General features: G+C 37.1%; 1 protein-coding gene across 1 annotated transcript in view; it reads left to right on the forward strand.

Annotated features, from left to right (window-relative positions):
- Positions 1–24,671, forward strand: part of LOC110458927 (echinoderm microtubule-associated protein-like 1) — a 52,983-nt gene that overhangs the window by 22,578 nt on the left and 5,734 nt on the right. Inside the window, exons 17-23 of the mRNA XM_021510909.1 lie at positions 970–1,113; positions 11,708–11,848; positions 13,166–13,279; positions 14,808–14,963; positions 16,708–16,848; positions 19,354–19,424; positions 23,192–23,286. Of these exons, the coding sequence (XP_021366584.1) occupies positions 970–1,113; positions 11,708–11,848; positions 13,166–13,279; positions 14,808–14,963; positions 16,708–16,848; positions 19,354–19,424; positions 23,192–23,286 (862 nt within the window). The remainder of the gene's footprint in view (positions 1–969; positions 1,114–11,707; positions 11,849–13,165; positions 13,280–14,807; positions 14,964–16,707; positions 16,849–19,353; positions 19,425–23,191; positions 23,287–24,671) is intronic.

The following is a 24,671-nucleotide window of genomic DNA, read 5'->3' on the forward strand; positions in this document are numbered from 1 at the left end:
CTATTTAAGTGAACAACAAAACACACTATCATTGACTCAATGACAATTTGTTAATAGCTTCGCTCTCTGTGTGAACATCGTTGTAAGCTTTATCGTTTCAAAATATTTCATTAGTTATTACTCTCCCCCCCCCCCCCAAGATATTCAATATATATTCAGTTTGCAAATAAACAAGCACAAGGCAAATGCAACACAGACCCCTCCCCCTTCCCACAGGAAAACCGTAGGACCAGAACTAATAAATGTTTCTATGCTTCTTTGTTTCCGTTCGTGTACATTTGTATTTTTTAGATATGAACAGCTCACAAATACAAACGTCTTAATGAAGCTATTTTTCCTTAGTTATCATAAAGTTGACCTGTACATGCGAAACGATTTTTTTTTCTGCTGACTCATAAATAAGGAGGCCAAGGTTATCGATGGAATTACGTGAATCTAAGTTATCGAGATGACTTAGTTCCCCAACTATGAGTTGTATAAACTACAGACAAAACAATATCATCGGTATATGTATCTTAGTGTACGCCATGTCACCATCATCTTTTCACTCATTCCCAAGACATGTATGGGAAGCCGGTTTACTTCGAGACACAAATGCTATTACAATAAGTCCGCTACACCTGTTCCACTTTTGAGATAGAAACATTTTGTGTTTTCTTTCTAACTGCTTCTGTTCTTTTACTAACGCCCTACTTTACAATGCCTACTGTATTGTTGCGCACCCATGCATGGATGGTTGTAGGTTTTTTTCCCTGATCGTGGCCATACAACGTTCTGCTTTATATTGGCTATAAATGGGTGTCGGTAAGGGCTGAATTTTGATGAATGTACAGCCACAATGTTATGACCCCCCCAGTAGAAGTGGCCCCATCTTAAATGGAAATTGATTGACTACAATGTTTTTGAAATGCGAACTAATACCACTATTTTGACTATTCAATGACGTTTAGGTGTGAATATTTTTTTTAGATAAATGTTGACGTCATATGCGACATACATTTCAACCCGAAGTACCCGGATTTATTGGTGTCTACTGGAAAGGAACACATCACGTGGTGGAAGGTGTACCAAGGTATTGGTACAATCCAGTCAGTGGCACAGCCAGACTACGAGGTACGCTTTAATAATTGTTCTGTTAATGGTTTAATGATTAAATATTCCTATTTCAAACAAGCAGATGGCCAACTAGAGGCAGATTGTTATATTATGTTTATGTGACGAGGTGTGGGTGACGGTGTTCTTCTGTGCCCTCTGCTGTGGGGTAGGAATATGGGCGGTGGAGATCTGTGTCTTCCCATTACAAAAGGAACTGCACACACGCAAGCATACACACATAGGGAGGTTTTAGTCAGGTGGAATAGGACTAGCAGTTAAAATTCCTCAAAATTGTATTTAATAATGTACTATCTAAAGTATATTTTGATTGTAATTATTATATTATTTGTTCATATACACTGTAAAGCACTTAATCTATCTAGAAAGGAATAAAACCGTTTTAAATCATATCTAATATATTTAATAAAATGTTATAATCAATCTTTATCGCGTGCCTCATACGTATGTTGTCTTGTATAACTTCATTATTTACTGTATCATAAACTTTAAAACTGTCATCAAAATACCAACATAACAAATTATTAATATCCTATATAAAGAAGGCACGTTAGTCTAGCGGTAGGACGCCGGGCTCGTGACCGAAGGGTTGCGGATTCGAGTCGCGGCACGGCACTATGTTATATCTTTGAGCAGGATACTTTACTCCGCTTGTTCCAGTCTACTGAGCTGTACGATGTTGGCTGGTTGCAAAGGCCCTATCACCACCTCGAATTATTATAATGTGGATTGGATGTCCTCACGCAGCGTAAATCCATTGTCTGGGTAATTTGTTATTATGTACTTTTCGGACATCAGGCACCAAAGATACCATTGTAAATAAGGTAGTTTTATTCGAGCAGTTTAACAAAGTATAGCTGATTATCTGACGTATATTGCTGTCACAGATTTCCTACCCAGCATCGATATGTTATATACGTACTGATGTGGAAAACACTTCATAATCAGGCGTGCACTTCCTTAACACAGCCGGGACTGTTTGTCATTATTTTCATCTATTGTAGTATCTAAATAATTCTTTTTTCCACGTCGCTTATTTCGGTGGAAGGCGACCCATTTTAGTTGACTCGATTATATACGTAAACGTCAATTATATATAAGACCAAGAATCACTTGTTTATATCTGGTCTTTATTGTTCGTAACATCAGTAGCTTAACCTGTGTTCTTACATCAGGAATGCAATTGTCGAGAACAATCAGAAATGTTTCATATATACAGTTTTGAATCTCTATATCTTTTGTTTTTGTCTTTATTGTAATAATATTTTATAGATATACAGGATATAAGATTTTTTTAATTCATTGTTTTGTCTTCTTTTGAATCTGTACACATAACGTTTTTGCCTTCATTGTAAATATACTTTGAAGATATTCAGGAAATAGGAAATTTAACCAGTATCCAGTTTTGTCGTCGTTTTGAAATTTCTATACAAAAAGTGTTTTGCCTTCATTATAAACATATTTTGATATTTTGAAATACAAAGTGTTCTTAAACTGATCAGTCTTCACAGGAAAGAGCGATACACAGCCTTTCAATGTTGGTATACAGTAAAACGTGGTTTCACAAAATTTTAACTTTCAGAACTTACTTGTAAGTTCGTTAATCTTCAAATATGGATCATTGTTTACAATACTATGAGTTTTGACCCATGGCGTGGAAAAACCAAAATCAAAGCAACAGCTGGTTATTCCGTTGTCAGTATAATATGACCTGTTGGAGTACAGTGCTGGATGCCTTTGCCATGGTATTTCAGTAAGGAGTAAGGTAGCATCGCAAGGAGTCTTGTACACCAACAAACAGTCTGCAGCACACTCGCATGCAATACACATCCGCAAGCGTATCCGTGGATGACATTGTCTGCAAAACAAGACGCTAAACCGCATAAAACAATATAAACCTGAAAGGCAGTAAATACCGATGTTATAACAAGGCTAAATAGAATGATTTATACCATGATTAAAAGGTAAATCTGTTAAATCCAGGCATCATTGCGTTTATTTCACTGTTTCTGAGTTTAATGTCATGCGTCCTGTTGGAATACTGTGCGGGGTACCTTCAGTAAATTCAGTAAGTAGTAAGTTAACATTGGTGACACCAACACAAGCATACTGTCTCCATTACACACGCATACGATACACAAACGGAAACGTGCCCATGTTTGCAACAAAAATGACGCTAACCCTCAGACAGACAAACATAGAGCCAGACAGACTTTCTGTATTTCCTCTTTCATGAGGGAATATAAACATTTAAACACATTTAACCATTTTCAACATTTAGAGAAAATTATGAGAACATTTATAGAGCAGAATTAATATTTTTCAAAAGCAGCTTGATGTTTTTGGTAACTGTTATCATTCGTCATCCTGTAAATTCACTTTAACACGATCTCCAAGAAGAAAATTGGCATGATCAGTCTCTTCAAAGAATGAAAAAGCAACATAGGAGCGCACATTGATACAGTCAACAATTTTGTCTAAAAAGACATCTCTACTTTCATATATTGTTGAGCATTCAATAATAAAATGGGTTACAACATGATTACTTTTCTTTGCGCACAGTTTACAGACAACTTAATTATCTTTCCAAGTAATTGATAGCTTCGGTAAATAAACAAGGTCCCATGTGAATTGTCCTAATTTTAAACTCAAAATCAGCAATGGGTTAGGACCCGTTGATGTATGAATACGAGAGTATCTCTGAAGGGTATTTTTCGTATCTAGTTTCTCTCCATTTGTACAAGTACCAGTAGGACATGAATTGTTCAATAAATCTTTTACATGCATGATCGGTATTTGCACTTAACTAATGATAAAATCCCAGAAAAGACATTCTAGCTTGGACTTCATGAACATTCATACAAAACACAAACTAAAACGTAGACTTATCAAACAATCCAAGCATTATAAGTAGCAAATATATACCAATGTTATAAAGTGGTCTTGATAGACAGTGAAAAATACAGCAATGATGTTCTCCTTCCAAATATGAATCTTAGATGAGGAGTGAATACATTTATTTTTCTTGGGATAGATTTCCATGTAGATCTTTACAAAATACCTAAAATGAACTTTGATAAAAAATTTGTTAAACTTAAAGCTCATATTAAGAGCTGGAGTAGAAGGTTGCTCACACCTATTGGTAGAATTAATATCATTACATCTTTATTAATTTCTCAGATGAATCATCTGTTTATTTCCTTACCTAATCCATCTGAAAATTTTATAAAACAGCTCAATTCTGTTCTTTTCAATTTTTTATCGAATAGCAAAACTGATAAGATTAAACGGGACATAATAATTCAAAATTATCACGAAGGTGGGCTAAAAATGGTTAATTTAATGTCTTTTATTAAGTTGGATAAGACGTTTTTTTAGATCAGAAGGTAAATGGGTAAGCATTTTAAAATCTTGGTAAATCCTCATATCTTGGCTAACTCAGTAAAACGAGTACTTAAATAAAATTCAAGGAAATTGCAAAAATGTGTTTTGGAAAGATGTGCTTAGGGCATGGTATAAATTAAGAGCAAAAGAGGAGCTGTTTAAAAATGAGAATGTTACCCTACTTAAGACACCCTTATGGTATAACAAAAATATTTCTGTTGGGAATACAGTTGTTTTTATCGTAAGTGGTTTAAAAATGGGATTATGATAATTAATGATTTGTTGAAAAACAACACTGACTACTCTTTCTTGTCTTTTAAAGAATTTTGTGATCTACATGGTACAATAACTATCTAGAATATCATGGATTGATAACGAGTATAAAGAATTATCTGAAACAACTTAATTTGATATACCCAATTATACCGTTACATCTTGTAATAATTTTAAAGAAGAAAAAGGGATCTCAAGACTTCTATAATATACTTATCAGAAATAATGCAACAATAACTGCTCATACAAAATGGAGGACAATATTTGACTATAATCAGGAAACCTGGGGGAAAAGTTATGCTATTCCTTTCAGTGTAACAAAAAGTTCAAAATTGCAATGGTTGCAATTTAGAATTAATCATTATATTTTAACAACCAATTCTTACTTATATAAAATTGGACTTGTAAATAACCCATACTGTGTTTTTTGTATCATAGAAAGGGAGACAATTACCCACGTTTTATGGGAATGTAGGGAAGTACAAACATTTCTGAGCAATTTTGAAAGTATTTTAGGTGCTCTCACTATTTGTTTCTCACTAAATAAAGAATCAATGATCTTTGGTTTTATCAACCAAACTGGAATTTATAGGAGAATTGATAAAGAAATTACTGTGTTCATTAAACAATATATATACAAAACCAGATGTTTTCATAAGTCACTTAATGTGACGGCTTTAGTCAATTCGATTCAAGATTACTATAAGATTCAGAAATATATTGCTCGTGGTAAAGGGGAACAATGTCTTAGAAGATTTACTTCTGAATGGGATAAAATGACTAAAATTAATAGAGCTTGACCTCACCTAAGCCTGAGTCTTATGACTATTTATATTAAGTTAGTAGGTGTTATTCTCTTGCTTACTCCAACCCCTCCTATTTATGTTTACAAGCAGGTCTCTATTCAATTAGAATAAGTAACAATGACTGCTGATGCAGGTAAACATATACAGTGTAAGTCAGATTTGTGTTTTTTGTGACGATGCAGGCTGCGCCAACTTATTACTATCTTTTTTGATGGTTACATACAGAAACAAATGTACCTTAAAACAAAATATTGACAAATGCTCACAGCAGTTATTTATTTTATTTATTTTCTTCTCCAATTTGTCAATCTGATCTCTCTCTCTCTCTCTCTCTCTCTCTCTCTCTCTCTCTCTCTCTCTCTCTCTCTCTCTCTTAGTGCTCTTTGTCCATTTGTTTTGTTTCTCTATGTGTGAAAGTGCGTGTAAATTGAATGTGTCTTGGTGATTGTATAAAATCATCATCAGATGATGAGGATGAGGATGATGATAATTTCAATAGTTGATATGTGTGAATGTGTGGATGTGTGTTGATGTGATGTTCTGTATAATATACATGTTCTGAAAATCTTTAAAAAAATATATAATATATATATACCAATGTTATAACAAGGCTTGAATATAATGATTTATTATCTAAATAAATAATGTAAATTTGATAATTCCAGGCCTCATTGCTTTTACATCACAATGTTTCTGACGTTTATTGTAACGCTTCATTTATGCATCGTTAGGTCTTTTTTGGAAATATCCCTTTAGTTTGAAATCGCATTAGGTTTTACGCTTGGTAACAAAATTGAATATAACACAAATTTAATCCAAGATTGTTTTTAACGCTTCAGCATTATTGACTTAACGTAATCGGTTTATGTCTTTTCAAGCATGCTTCAACTTTGACCAGAAAAAGAACAAATCACCTTTTTAAACACAGGCAGTTCATGCATTGGCATAGCTATTCCTTCAACTTTACGTTCATAAGACAATGGGGACATAGCTATTCCTTCAACTTCACGTTCATAAGACAATGGGGACATAGCTATTCCTTCAACTTTACGTTCATAAGACAATGGGGACATAGCTATTCCTTCAACTTCACGTTCATAAGACAATGGGGACATAGCTATTCCTTCAACTTTACGTTCATAAGACAATGGGGACATAGCTATTCCTTCAACTTCACGTTCATAAGACAATGGGGACATAGCTATTCCTTCAACTTTACGTTCATAAGACAATGGGGACATAGCTATTCCTTCAACTTCACGTTCATAAGACAATGGGGACATAGCTATTCCTTCAACTTTACGTTCATAAGACAATGGGGACATAGCTATTCCTTCAACTTCACGTTCATAAGACAATGGGGACATAGCTATTCCTTCAACTTTACGTTCATAAGACAATGGGGACATAGCTATTCCTTCAACTTCACGTTCATAAGACAATGGGGACATAGCTATTCCTTCAACTTTACGTTCATAAGACAATGGGGACATAGCTATTCCTTCAACTTCACGTTCATAAGACAATGGGGACATAGCTATTCCTTCAACTTTACGTTCATAAGACAATGGGGACATAGCTATTCCTTCAACTTCACGTTCATAAGACAATGGGGACATAGCTATTCCTTCAACTTTACGTTCATAAGACAATGGGGACATAGCTATTCCTTCAACTTTACGTTCATAAGACAATGGGGACATAGCTATTCCTTCAACTTCACGTTCATAAGACAATGGGGACATAGCTATTCCTTCAACTTCACGTTCATAAGACAAAGGGGACATAGCTATTCCTTCAACTTCACGTTCATAAGACAATGGGGACATAAACATCCTTTGGTGTGAAATGTGCAAATGTACTGTTAACTGGACCAATTTGTGTTGTCATTCTTACGTGATTAGGTCGCTTAAACAATGAGTTTATATTGTGCTGGTAACATGTTTTTTTATCATATAAGAATGTCTTTTTGTTTTAAATATAAATATTTTCTGCTCGTACTGTTAATTTGAAACATGGCGCTACCTAATGAGCCAGATAGCGCGTTGCCTCGGGCTACATTTACCAATTAGTTGCAGCATCTCCCATCTCCCATAGCGTCTTAAATACACACTCAATGCCCGTAACTACTTACACAACACAAGTTTCTTCAGCAGTATTTTTTTCAAATAAACTTGAATTCGCTTGTTAATTAATAAAAACCCTATTATAGGTTTTAATGAGGAGACTATGTGAAGTGCCATATATGAAGCTGATTGCCTTGCTACTTTTCTGCCTTTCCATTCATAACGAGCTCAACTCTCTAACGAACAAATATTTAAAATGGCTTCCAAATTAGACAATTTTGTTGACGATAAATCTCCCATGTAATTAATCTCAAATTAAAATATTCCTACCTAATAACAAACAACAACAAAAATAAAACAAAACCTACAAGCTGAAAAATAAAGGAGCAATTACATGCTAATTTTCATATCTTTCATGTCAGTAACTGAAACTTTGCAAGAATGATCTTACCTGGTGTACTGGTCTAAATCTATCTGACATAAGAATTATCTTACCTGGTGTACTGGTCTAAATCTATCTGACATAAGAATGATCTTATCTGGTGTACTGGTCTAAATCTATCTGACATAAGAATTATCTTACCTGTTGTACTGGTTTAAATCTAGCTGACATAGGAATTATCTTACCTGTTGTACTGGTCTAAATCTATCTGACATAAGAATTATCTTCCCTGGTGTACTGGTCTAGATCTATCTGACATAAGAATGATCTTACCTGGTGTACTGGTCCAAATCTATCTGACATAAGAATTATCTTACCTGGGGTACTGGTCTAAATCTATATGACATAAGAATTATCTTACCTGTTGTAATGGTTTAAATCTAGCTGACATAAGAATTATCTTACCTGGGGTACTGGTCTAAATCTATATGACATAAGAATTATCTTACCAGTTGTACTGGTTTAAATCTATCTGACATAAGAATTATCTTACCTGGTGTACTGGTCTAGATCTATAATAATACTAATATTACTAATACTATACAACATTTGATATAGCGCCATATCTAGCTCTAAAGCGTTTTACAGTACATAGATATACAATTGATACAATAAGCATATACATTAATCAATACAAACTTTGAGGAATTCGAAGAAGCTTCCTTATCAGGCGCTTACTACTAGTTCTATGCCACCTGTCTAATATATCCCAATGTGTGTAAGCCTGCGTATGTGCTGGAGATGTAATATGTACTGTTTGTAGTGGGACCTTGCGTCCAATGGCATCATTTATAGTGCCATCTCACTTGAATGCGTCAGCACAGATACCGCAACATCCACCTCACACCAATTGAAACTTCACCTGGGTTTTTTGAGTTGAGTGGGCAGGAGAAAAACCCTTTCTCTGAATATCCATGCGTACGACAACTTCGGGGATCGAACCCTGGCCGCCTGTTTGGAAGTCCGGAGTGTTAACCACTCGACCAATCCGCCATCCATGCGACACAATACAGTTATCTTACCTGGTGATCTGGTCTAGATCTATCTGACACAAGAATTATCTGCCTTGGTGTATTAGTATACATCTATCTGACGTAAAAAGAATATTTTCTGGTATATAATACTCATATTGTGAAAAACGCGCCGTCCCATACCTCTTTAACATTTTGAGGCGTTATTCTAAATGCAAAGATGTGAACTAAACGTTTTTAAAATACTAGAACTAGAAAGTAGAATGAGTGTTTTGTTTCTGATAATGACAAATATGTTACTATTTCAAAGAGTTTTACATAACTTGCAATCCTAGGGGAGAGTTGTGGAGAAATTGAAGTGTGTATAACATATACGATCATATAGCCAAATCCATTTGTAGTATTCATCAACGCCGGATATATAATTGAGGTGGTGTTTATAACAGCCGCTTTGTGTTAATTGATAAATGTATGAACAACATAAGATATAACTACTAACGCCAAACATGCAGGAAAACAAAGTGGAAGATAAACGATGGCAATTATACTAACAGTACAGTTCTAATTAAAACGGGTTGGAAAATACACGATATCCAATTATCCAAAACCTTTCGTGACCTTCACGGCATTGTCTGTTAATGAGTCAATTACAAAGTATGAAAAATAATAAATCGATATTTTCGAAGCAACTCCACTGTTATTATGTTGAGATGACCGTTCTGATGAAAAGGCTTGCAGATATTATTACAAATGAGACGCTAATACAATTTGTCTTCAGAGAGCAAAGTACCTAGTAAGACATCATGACGGTCAACGGTGCTCCCTACTTATATTTCTAGTGTAATGTCCAGATTTAAGTAATGTAAGACCCTTGCGTTATCGTGCCATCGTTATACTGGTCAATTTCAAATAAGTAAGATTTCAGAAAATATAAACAATAGCCATTTACTGCCAAGTTGAAAAATTCTTTATTGTTGGTCAATATCTGGAACATTCCGCATATTATTAGTTACACGGATTTTTGGCAGGGTATACGGGATGGTATGACCCTACAGGATTTCGTATTTCCTTCGGCCTATCGGCCTCAGGAAATACGAAACCCTTTAGGGTCATACAATCCCGTATACCCTGCCAAAAATCCGTGTAACGAATTAATTACCCCTTTGAGTCTATTATAATTGTTTTGTGGCACATAGTTAGCCCTTTTGGCGAGTATTTCCTCATCAGCATGCGAAGCGAAACGTTTTGCCATTTTGTAAACAGCGAAGCAGACGACGAATGCGAGTTGTCTCCCGATGCCCGGACGCAAGATACAAAGTCACGTGACCCGTATACCCCTTGTAAAATCACGTGATTCCACCGTATTTACTGCTGAGAATCCCGTGACATGACCGTATACCCCCTGAGATTTTCGTACGCGGTTTGGTACACTGTAGTTTTTAACCAATCAGATTCCTAGATTTTTCTCAAAGATATCCAGGCAAACTATGCACAATTTTTGGTATTTCTATTTTTCTACTTCTGGTTCAACTATATATTATAACTGATCATTTTGTTTAAGTGATAACATCTACAAATTCCCTGTCTGTCTTTCAGTCCCTTTATTACAAAATGTCTTGCTCAGAATAGATCTGTTCAGTTTGGCCGGCTAGAGAGTACTAATTTTCCTTACAAAGATATTCCTGCCAAACTGACCAAAAGGTATTATAATAGTTTCACTAAATCTGCACAGCTATCACATGTACGTCATGTGAAATATAAAAATAGAACTATACAGGTAAGGTGATATATAAAAAAAGAACTACAGGTAAGTAATCAAATAATCACTCCCTGTAACCAATAACACACACATGTCTCTTTTACACACTCTAAACAATTTGGGCACAAACAAATAGACAAATATACATACAAAATATATAAAACAAGATAGTAATCACCATGTAACAATCGTGTAGGCTTGTTCAATTCATAGAACATCCATCTTCTTCCAGAAGAGTCAATGGCGGCCAACGAAGGTGTAGACAACTTTATGTATCGTGTAGCTCGTTCAACCCTTAGAACAGCCCTGTTCCAGGAGAGTCAATGGCATGCAACGTCACAACTGTAATGTCATAATAATGATGCCATGAACACGCAGGCCATAGCATTTATACCTGATATGAATGCCATCCTTAATTCCGTAGGGTTACAACTATAGCGTTATTGTTTAAGACTGTTACACATATCATAATGATGCCGTTTGATACCCTGTCCACGTATGTAAGTTAGACACACTCAAATGTGTTTCTGCTTATCAAATTGCAAGACAACCGCGAACACCTTTCGTTTTAATTAGCATGTGATTTTTCAGCATTCCTCTTGTAGCTACAAGAAATTTTCACAGTGATGAATAGTCTTATGTGACGAGATCGTCACATCGTTTGTTTTGGTTTTCCTGTTATGAAAAAAATACAAATATTCAAACCATGATGATTAAGCATAGTTCTCACAATAAATTTTGTTGTTTCAATATGAAATACGATAGAATAATTTAACTTTTTATAAAAAAATCGTAATTAATCATCATTTAAACTTTCTATATTTTGACACATTACATCACATGTTAGGGTTAGGGTTAGGGTACACGTTCTCCATTATATGACTTTTTTTCAGACGTACTTAAGGGCAAAGTTTATTGTCTGCCTAACCCACAACGACAAGGGAGATCTCATAACGGGCGACTCGAATGGGACTATCTACGTCTGGGGCGACGGCGGCAACAGAATTACTAACTTCATCAAACATGCGCACGACGTAAGTTATGTTTAATAGATAAGTTATAATGTTTAATCTGCTCCAGTCAATAGCTCGAAAAAATGTCGCAGACCTGGTATTGTTGTCATCCCTTTTGGAGTTTCCATCATCATCAAATATATTTTATTTAGTTATTGAAATTGATCGCAAGACATTCTAAACTGAATATTTTAGTCACCATGACTTTGGTTTCCATCATTGCCAAAAGGTGTTATATGTGATTTCGATTAAAGATCAATACATATATAGTGTTGATGCATTTAACGAGCACATGCACAAAACATGTTTTAATGAAACGCATCCTCGATTTCTTTGCTATACCTACATGCATTTATAAGGTATATCGTTGAATTAAATTGTCGCTCTTTCCAACGCAACAATCTATGGTTTACTTTGGCCGTACACTTTTAAATATGTTATTTAAGGATTAACTTGAATATGTTTTTTATGTTATGGAGATATAACACAAAAAAACGGAGTGTACTCTAAATAAACCGCGAAGCAGTTTATGATGAGAGTACACTCTGTTTTTTGTGTGTTATAGCTCCATAACATGAAAAATATATTCAAGTCAACCCTTATAATTTAATCTACTATACACAATCCATGTGGATATCCACTTTTATTGATGGACTCTTTCCTCTTAGAAATTATTGCGCTGCTGTATCAGTCACTCAAAATGACGATACAAACGGCGAGGTCATTTTTTACGTTATGGGCTGATAACATAATTTTTTAAGCCAATCAAAATGCTTGTTACCAGCAAGATTAAATTATGACCTATTGAATTGTTGGTTAGTTTACTCTAAATAATACCCCCAAACATGTTTTCATATTTTTTGTTCTTATGATTAACGTAATTTTCCTTTTCGTCAGAAGCTTTAAAATTTCTTAAAACATAGTTTATATTCTTATACTAAATTGCAAGAATAATTAAAAAGCAGATATTGTTCAGCCAACATTTATTAAAGAGGAATGAGCAAGTACATTTGGTATTTATGCTGCTGTAATCAACATATTTTAGGAATCGGTATTAACGTTGAGTTCTTGTCGTTTATTGTCCAATAATTTTACACTTCTTTGTTTTACCATTATAGGGGCAACCGTTTACTCAGATTTATTGGGGTGTTAAGGAATCGGTATTTATGCTTTTTGTGTTGACATTATAGGGGCTATTTTCTACTAAGGTTTATTTTGGTATTTAAGGGGTCGGTGTTTTGCTTCTTCGTTTTAACATTTTAGAAACCAGTACTTACTGTGATTTTCGCTTTTTTAAGGGCCTATATATATTTACTCTGCCTTATTTTCACATTTTAGGGTCCTGTTTTCACGTTGCTTTATTCCAAGGGACTGTTGCTATCTGGGGGCCGGGACGGAATGGTCTATTGTTGGCTGTGGAACAAAAATATGGACCAATCGGGATCCCTCCAGGTAAGGCTAGCACGCCTTGTACACACAATTAAGTCGCGACAGAAAGTTTAATTTGAACGACAGAGTTCAAGGCAATAATGGCAGACTAGTTCGAGCAATCCAATCTTTTCCACAATTTAACTGGTTCGCAGCTGTATTCAGATTATTTGTCTTCTGGCGTGCTTTGTCAGATTGCTTTTTAATTTAAATCCGCGCGCAACGATCTTATGAAATTACAACTTGCGTTTACTAAAAGCATTTAATCTGATCATTTAAGGCAGGAGACAACTGTACGGCTATGACTTAGCTTCATTAGTGTAAAAGTATGGTAAGTTTAAGTTTAAATGTATGTCGTTTTGATGGTATTTGAGGAATAAATAATTAAAACTTGCCATTCGAGTGAAAGCGATGACTGTGCCACTCAATATACTGCAACTCTCCTATTGAAACTAAAACAGTCAACTTCATAACCGGTACAAAGTAGTTAAGTTTGATAAACCATAGTTCATGACTAGCCATAATGATTCCTCGATGTCAGATTTGAGTTTAATTTTACAAATTATTTAAATTTAGAATTATAAAACATATAGTGGAGTTGAAATAATTGAAAACCCGACATTCGTTTACAAAGTGAGATACGCCATGTTTAGTTCTAATTTGAAGGCTGGCAAAACACCTATAGAGCGAAGTGTTCGTGGATTTGTCAGAACAATACAGAAAAAACCCGCGATATAAGGCATTCGTTTCATTTGTCGTCTCACTTACAGCCTGCATAATGTAATGTCCCCTCTTCTTTTAACAACACCTTATATGTTTATCTAAGGAAAACCCCTTTATAATGCCAAAACGGTGGTAGTATAACGTAGGCTTACAGTAATGCTCGGACGTAAAAAAGATATAAAGGTTTTTTAAGACGACGGATAAAAATTGTCGATAACACAAATACAACAACAAATCCTATTTATACACTTTCTTTGACCTTGATTGTGTTTTCTATGTCACCTGTATTAATATCAGAAACATGATATCTTACCTGTGTTATTCAAGATTAATAGAATCTTCCTCTTGAAGGTGTGATAGAGAAATCTCCAACCCGAGGGGTGATGTTTCTTGGTTAGACAACCAAAAAAATCACCCAGAGGGTTGGATATTTCTCTGTCACACCCTCAAGGTAGGGGATGATTGTTTTTCTCCCATCCTATTATTTCAGTCACAACTCCACCACCGACAGTAGTGTAAACAAAACACATTTGGGATATGAATTTCGTCATTCACTTTTGATGACGTCACAATTACCGGTGACGCATTTTAATGACGTCACAATCGAAAACGTGTTAATCGGCACGAGGCTTTTTCCCCCTGCGGGGTGACAAGCTGATCTTTCCCGGCTAAAACGGGAAACACACCTGTGAAGGGTGGGAGAAACAGATATCTCCTTAAAACAATTCTAATGACTTACATAAAAATGTTGTCGCTGGAATAGCTATAAATCCTTATCAATACTATCCCATACGTAACACTGTATTATATGGGTTGTATCTGTTGTCAGATCCCCCGGTCAGAAGGAGGAGTCAGGATGCTACAGATACACAATGAGTCCCTCCTCATAGGGACAACAATGAACTCAATGCTGTCGTCCTTTTTCGCCGCCAGTAAGACGTCGCCACTGGCCGATGTGACACTGGACGCAATACCTATAACACAGGTGAGTCACGCCTGACCGATGTGACACTGGTACAATACCAATAACACAGGTGAGTCACGCCTGACCGATGTGACACTGGACGCAATACCTATAACACAGGTGAGTCACGCCTGACCGATGTGACACTGGACACAATACTTATAACACAGGTGAGTCACGCCTGACTTTACGCGTATCCATGGTACAGCTGTATCAGAAGAGCCGCTTTACACTGATCACCCTGCACACCACTAGTGCTTTCGGGGAAAGAATAGTCAAGGTCATGTATTCATGAAACCGTTCTCATGCTCAAAGTCTTATTTCTTATTTGGCAATAAATCAATACAATATTACATTATGTCAATGATCTGGAATAATTTGGAAGAGTCTTAGAGTTGAATATCTCTTTTAATGTTTGAAGTTGACTTTTTGACCGTTTAACATGATTTTAAGCCAGCGGCAAGAAAGTAGTTTTGGGCACAGAATTTGCACTTGAGCACGAGAGCGGTTTCATGAATACGGGCCCTGGTGTATTCCACTGCATGGCCATAAGAGATGAATAACAATAATATAATAAGGAGTTTTCCTTTGTTGGTTCACTAAAGTGACATTGAAGAGACAAAATGATCCGCTGCCCCCATTGGAAACTTGGGATTAATTGAATCCATCCCTGCTCAATATCTTATCCCGAGGGTTTGAATGACCTTATCCATATCTCATATCAGGGATGGATTCTATTTCTTGCTTATTACCTAAAACCCGTAAAAACAGCTGCTCTTCTAGTAAAGTTGTAAAATGTCTGCACATTGCTCATTTGCATATGAAGCCCGGATGTCAATTGCTTGTGACGTCAATGACATTGACTGACCCCAAAACGTCATGAAATGACGTCACGAACAATAGCGTGACCCCGAAAGGTCACTATAATTCCCCCGCCAGTCTGCGCGTGTAAGCGATCTAGACCCCTGGGTTGGATATAATTTTTCAGCACCGCTGGAAATGCGGATATCGCGGTCTGGTATTCAAGAAAATGTTTTACATCTTTCTCGTCGTCTTTTTTACCGTCTTCTTTCTCTTTCTGCCGGAGTCTCCCTAGGCATCCGTTCGTCATTTAATATAAAAAAAGTGTTTTGCTTGTATATTTAAACACGTAATTGTACTGTCTTGTATCTTGAAAAGATGAATGGAAGTCACAAACATTTGTTCAAAATATGTTCTTCATGCGTAAATGTTACGCATGAATCGGTGACTGCAAGATTTTAAGATAATGTGTATATGCTAGAAGTTCTGTAGCACTCTTAAGTTTCCGTTCGTTTAAATGCAAGAAAAAAATCAAAAGTTTTTGACAATTCTCAACAAAAAAGAATACCGAAATTTCTAATACAGTGACCGACCAAGAAGAATAGTATTGTTCAATAACACTGATCATTGTAATGATTCGTAGGATCGGTACTGACACTTGCTGTGACGTCATTCTGTAAATAATTATACCTAATGATCGGTTCTGACAGATGTGTTTGATATAATTGGAACATTGCTGACATTAAGTTTTATTGAAAATGAAGTTGTAATACATGTACCATGTAATAAACCGCGCTTACATCAATTTATCCTCCTTAATATTAATTGTCCACGGATATATTTCCAGGCTTTGACAACACATGTCGGACGTAATTGGAAATATACCTCAAGGGTATTAAATGCCAATCAAATATATTTTTTCCTCGCCGTTTAAAAAGGATTAGCCGTACGTTTTATTTTACAGGGGCATTTTGACGACCTTCGTGGGATAGCGTGCGTACCACGATCGGAAGTAGGAGGTGATTTTGTCACAGCTGGACTGGACGGCATTATATGTTGGTTTGACTCGGGCAGACGAGATCCTGTCTGCAAACTTGTGCTAAAGGTAGACATTCTTCTCAATTACATATGTTGTAATATTTCCCGAATGTAGATCAATTATAATCCAATTAATTATTGTGTACTTTTATTTTTAATCGTACCGGTATAAACCGTTACATTAAAAGATATTTTAGTACAAATAGGGTAAATTCAGCACTTCACTGACAAACTATGATGACATACGTGCATATAAACATGAATACAGAGCCGATACCTGTCATATCATTGAAAGATATCTATATCAACGTAAATGGACGTGGTTAATAAAACAGTGATTGATTATCAAAATGATTGACGTGGAAATGTAATGACACGCATTCGTGATTAAACTTTGTTTGTCAATATATATATATAGCAACTGCAACCTGTCTAGTCTTGTGCTTTTATAACTCTGACATCTACATACAACAAACCTACATACTGGAACGAACCCTGTACCGCCAGTCGTGTGTTGTTGGACAGAATTATAGTCATACACTAACTGTGTGATTTACCGTAATAAGAATCCGTCGTTGTTTTTCTTATCATAGCCTCTTAAATACAAATGATCGCGATACTTAATCCGTCCACGTAAAATTACAAAATTTGATAATTACATAGTAAACCTACTTGCACTTGGGATATATATATATTTTCCTATTCTTACTTCCCTGTTCTTTCCTTTCGGTGGTATCTACCTAAATGCCCGTTTTCAGATAGCCTAAGCGGTTGCGAGATCGTTCAGCCCTAACAATGCAAAAAAAACCCCACCAGAAGCTAAAACCTTCATATCTCTAGAAAGCCCGTTGTCTTCATAGATACTTAACATAAGTATGTGTATTGTCGACGTAGAAACTTCAAATGTGTTGAATACAGATCACGAATCTAACCACTCAGTCCGTTGTCTTCATATATACTTCGCTTTAGTTAGTGTGTTGTCATAGATACTTCGCTTTAGTTAGTGTGTTGTCGTCATAGATACTTCGCTTTAGTTAGTGTGTTGTCGCCGTATACACTAACATATTTCAGGTCACTAACCGAACCACTCAGTTAGTCCGTCGTCTTCATAAATACTTCGCTTTAGTTAGTGTGTTGTCGCCGTATACTCTAACTTATTTCAGGTCACTAATCGAACCACTCAGTTAGTCCGTTGTCGTCATAAATACTTCGCTTTAATTAGTGTGTTGTCGCCGTATACTCTAACTTATTTCAGGTCACTAACCGAACCACTCAGTAAGTCCGTTGTCGTCATAGATACTTCGCTTTAATTAGTGGGTTGTCGCCGTATACACTAACATATTTCAGGTCACTAACCGAACCACTCAGTCAGTCCGTCCTCTTCATAGATACTTCCTTTAATTATAGTGTTGTCGCCGTATACACTAACATATTTCAGGTCACTAACCGAACCACTCAGTCAGTCCGTCGTCTTCATAGATGCTTCCTTTAATTATAGTGTTGTCGCCGTATACACTAACATATTTCAGGTCACTAACCGAACCACTCAGTCAGTCCGTCGTCTTCATAGATACTTCCTTTAATTATAGTGTTGTCGCCGTATACACTAACATATTTCAGGTCACTAACCGAACCACTCAGTCAGTCCGTCCTCTTCATAGATGCTTCCTTTAATTATAGTGTTGTCGCCGTATACACTAACATATTTCAGGTCACTAACCGAACCACTCAGTCAGTCCGTCGTCTTCATAGATACTTCCTTTAATTATAGTGTTGTCGCCGTATACACTAACATATTTCAGGTCACTAACCGAACCACTCAGTCAGTCCGTCGTCTTCATAGATACTTCCTTTAATTATAGTGTTGTCGCCGTATACACTAACATATTTCAGGTCACTAACCGAACCACTCAGTCAGTCCGTCGTCTTCATAGATACTTCCTTTAATTATAGTGTTGTCGCCGTATACACTAACATATTTCAGGTCACTAACCGAACCACTCAGTCAGTCCGTCGTCTTCATAGATACTTGCTTTAATTATAGTGTTGTCGCCGTATACACTAACATATTTCAGGTCACTAACCGAACCACTCAGTCAGTCCGTCGTCTTCATAGATACTTCCTTTAATTATAGTGTTGTCCCCGTATACACTAACTTATATCAGGTCACTAACCGAACCACTCAGTCAGTCCGTCGTCTTCATAGATACTTCCTTTAATTATAGTGTTGTCGCCGTATACACTAACTTATTTCAGGTCACTAACCGAACCACTCAGTTAGTCCGTTGTCGTCATAGATACTTCTAATTACAAGCTGAACCACGCTATTGATCGCCTGCACATTTTTTGTGTTTTATTCAATGACTTACAATCCAACTGTTACTTGTGTTGGTATTCTCTTCGTGCATATACAGATTAAATGGACATATTTTGATATCCAACTTAATTTGTGATTAATTTAATGTTTACTGAATGAATCTTGGCCCTGTTGAATTTGGACTGTTGTGTTTATGTCGACGTTGTTAAATTTTGCTTTTCGTTAAAATGACTGACTTATGTTTTATATACTAGGGTCAGCAGTTTCTGTGTATTGACAGTAATCCGTCTGGTAAGCTGATCGCCCTGGGGACCAAGGATGGACAGTAAGTTTCAACATACCCACAGTCTAATGCATTGTAGATGTGTCACTAGGGACGCACGTGAAGTACATTATGCCATGTCGGCTCTCGTATAATGTCTTTAACGTTTTGTACGCGGACGAATTTCGTCTTGTCGTGTTTTTGCTTATCCTATATAAAACATCATACTATCCTATATAAAACATCATACTATCCTATACAAAATCTAGTAACATTACGCGCCTCGCCATTTAGAACATTTCTACATGATTAAGTCAAATTTAGTCAGTGATTCTAGCAAATGTGATTGTTTTGTTCACGGAGTCGCTGTGGTGACCGCTCGCTTTGGTTGACCTATTGAGGATTACATGACAGAAACATTGAATCGATTTTTCGACAAAAAATAAATAAGTGGATATTTAAGATACCGGAAGAACTCTTAGGAACTTCTATTTCCAGACAAGATTGGATGATAATTGATTGGTCAGACGTATTTATTGAATGTTCAGTTTCCATTGATTTTGATACGTCGTATTACTGGTCACAAAGTAACCGCGATACTACCACGGTGTACTAATTGTTTTTAAGACAATTGCCTTCTTACACGATAAATAATACCTGTCTAACAGAAAACAAAATTTATTTTTATGAATTACACATTAAAACGAAAATAAAAGAAGTTCCGCAACAGTTTTGAGAATATAACAGTTTTTGTCCATGCTCCTACATAATTTAACATGTCCTGGGAGCGCAAAGTAATGACAATAGTTTTCTAACAAATGCTTTGTATATAATATGTACCACACATTATCAACCCTGTTAAACCAATACAACATCCACACGTCATTGATATCTATTAAACACAATACAATATCATTTCTTTTTTAATGAGGGCTCGATCGAATTTTTTGTAGGTACAATAAATCTTGAAATTTAGAAACTAAGGGGTTTATGCACCTGCCCCTTCTGTTTGAACAGTAGTTCAGACCAATTTGGATTTTCAATAATTATATGGAAAATGAGCCACAGGAAAAGGGTTACCCTGTAAATTGTTAACAACGAGGAATTCACTAAAAAACTTAAATTGAACAAAACTCATCCTAACTTAACAGAAACTGTTTTAGTATCGAATGTGACGCCCATGAGCATTAATTACAGCTTCACAATGTCTGTGCATGCCCCGAATGTGCTCGCGTATCCGGTTTTGTGGGATAGCGTTCCACTCGGCTACCAAAGCTGTTCCCAGCTCATGGAGCGTTCTTGGCTGAACATTTCTGGCAGAGAGAGCTGTCTGCAGCATGTCGCACACACGCTCGATGGGATTTAGATTCGGCGAGCGGGCTGGTCAATCCATCCGTTAAATACTTTCTTGCTGTAGATACTGCTCAGTCACCCGTGTTCTATGTGGTCTAGCATTATCGTCCATAAGGACGAAGTCAGGGGCCGATAGGGCCAGCGTCGGGTCTGACATAGGCATCAATTATTTCATTGTAGTAAATCCGGGCCGTAACGGTACCAATATGGAAAACATGGAGGTCAGTTTTCCCACGAAGGCTTATGCCTCCCCACACCATTACTGAACCTCCGCCATATCGGTTGTGTTCCACAACATTACCTACCAGGAACCTCTCCCAAGGTTGTCTCCATACTCTAACGCGCCTGTCGGTGAAGTCGAGACGGAATCTGGACTCGTCAGTAAAAAGAACCGTTTCCCATTCCTGAAGAGTCCAAGTGCTGTGAACTTGGGCCCAATCGAAACGGTCCTTAACATGGCGGGCAGTTAAGGTCTACGTGAAATTAAACCAGCATCATGAAGACGGTTCATAGCTGTCTGAGTGGCTTCACGGGTACCAGAAGCATTTAGGAGGTCATTTCGTAAAGCTGTGGCAGTCTGGAACCTGTGACACCGTGCCTGTATGAGCAAAAATCGGTCTTGGCGCTGCGTTGTAGCCCTAGAACGACCTCCAGCCTGACGTCTGGAAGGGTTTCCGTTAGTTTGAAACGATTCAACATTTTTGCCACCCCAATGTCTGCTGCAACCTGACTCTGAGACATGCTATCTTGCAGCATGCCGATGCCCCTATTCAGTTCACCGTCATTTAACCGTTGTCTGGTTTTTCTTTGTGCCACATTAAAACAAAAACACGCAAAGAATATTCATCAAATTGATTTCTTTAACAATTTGAACAACGCCTTACTTAGCCTAGCTTAGTACGAATTATTCTGACGTTTTATCGTCTTTTTTATATCGGTCTGTCGTCGATTAACGCCAACACTCCGGCCCTCTATAATATGCGGGAAATAAGCGACCCGCACGAGGGTTGCTCTTCAAACTGATATTTTATAATCAAATCGTCACTTTCACACACATGTCGCAAATGGATCGAAAAATCTATTCTTTATGCACTAGGTGGTATCAATACCATGTTTCAAAGATCATTACCAACAGTATTTGCCAACGTTTTATATACCAACCCATGCATCAAATGGAAATTAGGACATGAGCCATGTCACATGACTTGACGAGATCTCGCGTTACCGAAGGTATTTTCCAAACGTTATGACATAGGCCGTCGATATTTTAGTCACGTGACATTAGAAGGCTGGCTATCAGAAACTTTAAGTAAAACAGAGTAAGTTTGAAAAAATATGTTTTTAGTGATTGTATTGGTTGTTTGAGGCATGTTATGTATGCTCAGCTTTTGCATAAAGAATAGATAGTTCGATCCATGTGCGACATGTGTGTGGAAGTGACGATTTGTTTATAAAATATCAGTTTAAAGAGCGACCCTGGCGCGGGTCGCTTATTTCCCGCATATTATAGAGGGTCGGAGTTCGGACATTAATCGACGACAGACCGACATAAGGAAAAGTCGATAAAACGTCAGAATAATTCGGACTAAGCCTAGCTTAGCTTTTTAAAGGGATGTACACGTTGAAAAGCGTGCAGGCGCTTTTATTGTTGACTGAACAAACCCAAACAGGATGATTTGGAAGACTAACATATTCGCCCAAAACAGTACGGAGAGAAAATATAATATCTTTTCTAACATTTTTTTTTTTTAAATATAGGTGATCCTTAGCAAAATGTGAGTAGTATATATATTGTGGCCCCTATCTTCACCAATAACTAATCGTAGGACGGAGCAGCTGAATGATACAGGGTTATTCATTTTGGGCATACTGTAGCTATAACACATACTATTGTTTCTTTCGTGTAAAGCTTATGGGATTAAAATAAAATAGCTAACTTGTGATACACGATGCATGACGTGCAAGCTTATGGAATAACATAAGATAGCTAACTCGTGATATGACGTTCGTTATCGGAATACACTCAATCTACTGGATATACCTTGTGTTAATTGGAATCCATTGTAGGGTGTTACAGTCCGGCAGGATGTGGCTTACTAGGTTTAGTAAAATCTGTGTCGTTAACTCTAGAAAAAATATATGTTGTTGCTATGACAGTACTCTAAATGAGTACAAGTGTTAATGTGTTGCAATCGACGTTAACGTTATTGTTATCATTCTTTTACTTTACTCCCTGCCCGGGTGGTATTATCATTCTAACGGGTCTCATGTAACGGTGACAGATGGTGATTGATACGAATATTTTTGTGCGAGAATATTGTTAGCGTTTGATTTACATTTCAATTTTAGTCAGTTCACTGTATAGTCCTTTTTTCCTCAAAAAATGGCTGTAAGCGTTGTTTCCTATACTTGTTCCTATCCAGTCTCGATGCTTTCTGATTTGTGTAGAATATATAAGAATTGTATTATGTTGACAGTGTTTTGCTGATTAGGATAGAAGGAGAGAACAGCTCGGATGCCTTTAATAAGAAAATCTGCAAAGATAGAATTGACACCATTAACTTTTCGCCAGGTACGTATATTCGTAACTGTATACATGCATCAGTTCCGCGCTATCACAAGGACGCAAGTACACCAAAATATCCTGTCTCCAGCACACATACACACGTGCACGCATACACAATACACATGGAAGTACGTCCGTTCTTTTTATTAGGTTAACGTTCTATTAGCACCTTAGTAAAGTCGCCTGGTTTTCATAAAACATATTTAAATGGTGGATATATATTTCATGTGGCACTGTGGTACACTTTGTCCTGTATGTTTTCCTGGTATGTTGATGCTATCGTGTTTGTACCGTAGTGACGCTGTGGTACACTTTGTCTTTGTACCGTGGTGACACTGTGATACACTTTGTCCTTGTATCGTGGTGACACTGTCGTAGTTTGTCCTTGTACCGTGGTGACGCTGTAGTACAGTGTGCCCTTGTACCGTGGTGATGCTGTAGTACAGTTTGTGTTTGAACCGTGGTGACGCTGTAGTACAGTTTGTGTTTGTACTGTGGTGACGCTGTAGTATAGTTTGTGTTGTACCGGGGTGACGCTGTAGTACAGTTTGTGTTTGTACCGTGGTGACGCTGTAGTAGTACAGTTTGTGTTTGAACCGTGGTGACGCTGTAGTACAGGTTGTGTTTGTACTGTGGTGACGCTGTAGTATAGTTTGTGTTGTACCGGGGGGACGCTGTAGTACAGTTTGTGTTTGTACCGTGGTGAACAGTTTGTGTTTGTACCGTGGTGACGCTGTAGTACAGTGTGTCCTTGTACCGTGGTGACGCTGTAATACAGTTTGTGTTTGTACCGTGGTAACGCTGTAGTATAGTTTGTGTTGTACCGGGGTGACGCTGTAGTACAGTTTGGGTTTGTACCGTGGTGACGCTGTAGTACAGTTTGTGTTTGAACCGTGGTGACGCTGTAGTACAGTTTGCCCTTGTACCGTGATGACGCTGTAGTACAGTGTGACGCTGTAGTACAGTTTGTGTTTGTACCGTGGTAACGCTGTAGTACAGTTTGTGTTTGAACCGTGGTGACGCTGTAATACAGTTTGTGTTTGTACCGTGGTGACGCTGTAGTACAGTTTGTCCTTGTACCGTGATGACGCTGTAATACAGTTTGTGTTTGTACCGTGGTAACGCTGTAGTACAGTTTGTGTTTGAACCGTGGTGACGCTGTAATACAGTTTGTGTTTGTACCGTGGTGACGCTGTAGTACAGTTTGTGTTGTACCGTGGTGACGCTGTAGTACAGTTTGTGTTTGAACCGTGGTGATGCTGTTGTACAGTTTGTGTTTGTACCGTGGTGACGCTGTAGTACAGTTTGTGTTTGTACCGTGGTGACGCTGTAGGACAGTGTGTGTTTGTACCGTGGGGACGCTGTAGTAGTTTCTGTTTGTACCGTGGTGA

The sequence above is a fragment of the Mizuhopecten yessoensis genome, unplaced genomic scaffold, assembly GCF_002113885.1.
Source record: "Mizuhopecten yessoensis strain PY_sf001 unplaced genomic scaffold, ASM211388v2 scaffold1311, whole genome shotgun sequence".
NCBI classification, from domain to species: Eukaryota; Metazoa; Mollusca; class Bivalvia; order Pectinida; family Pectinidae; genus Mizuhopecten; species Mizuhopecten yessoensis.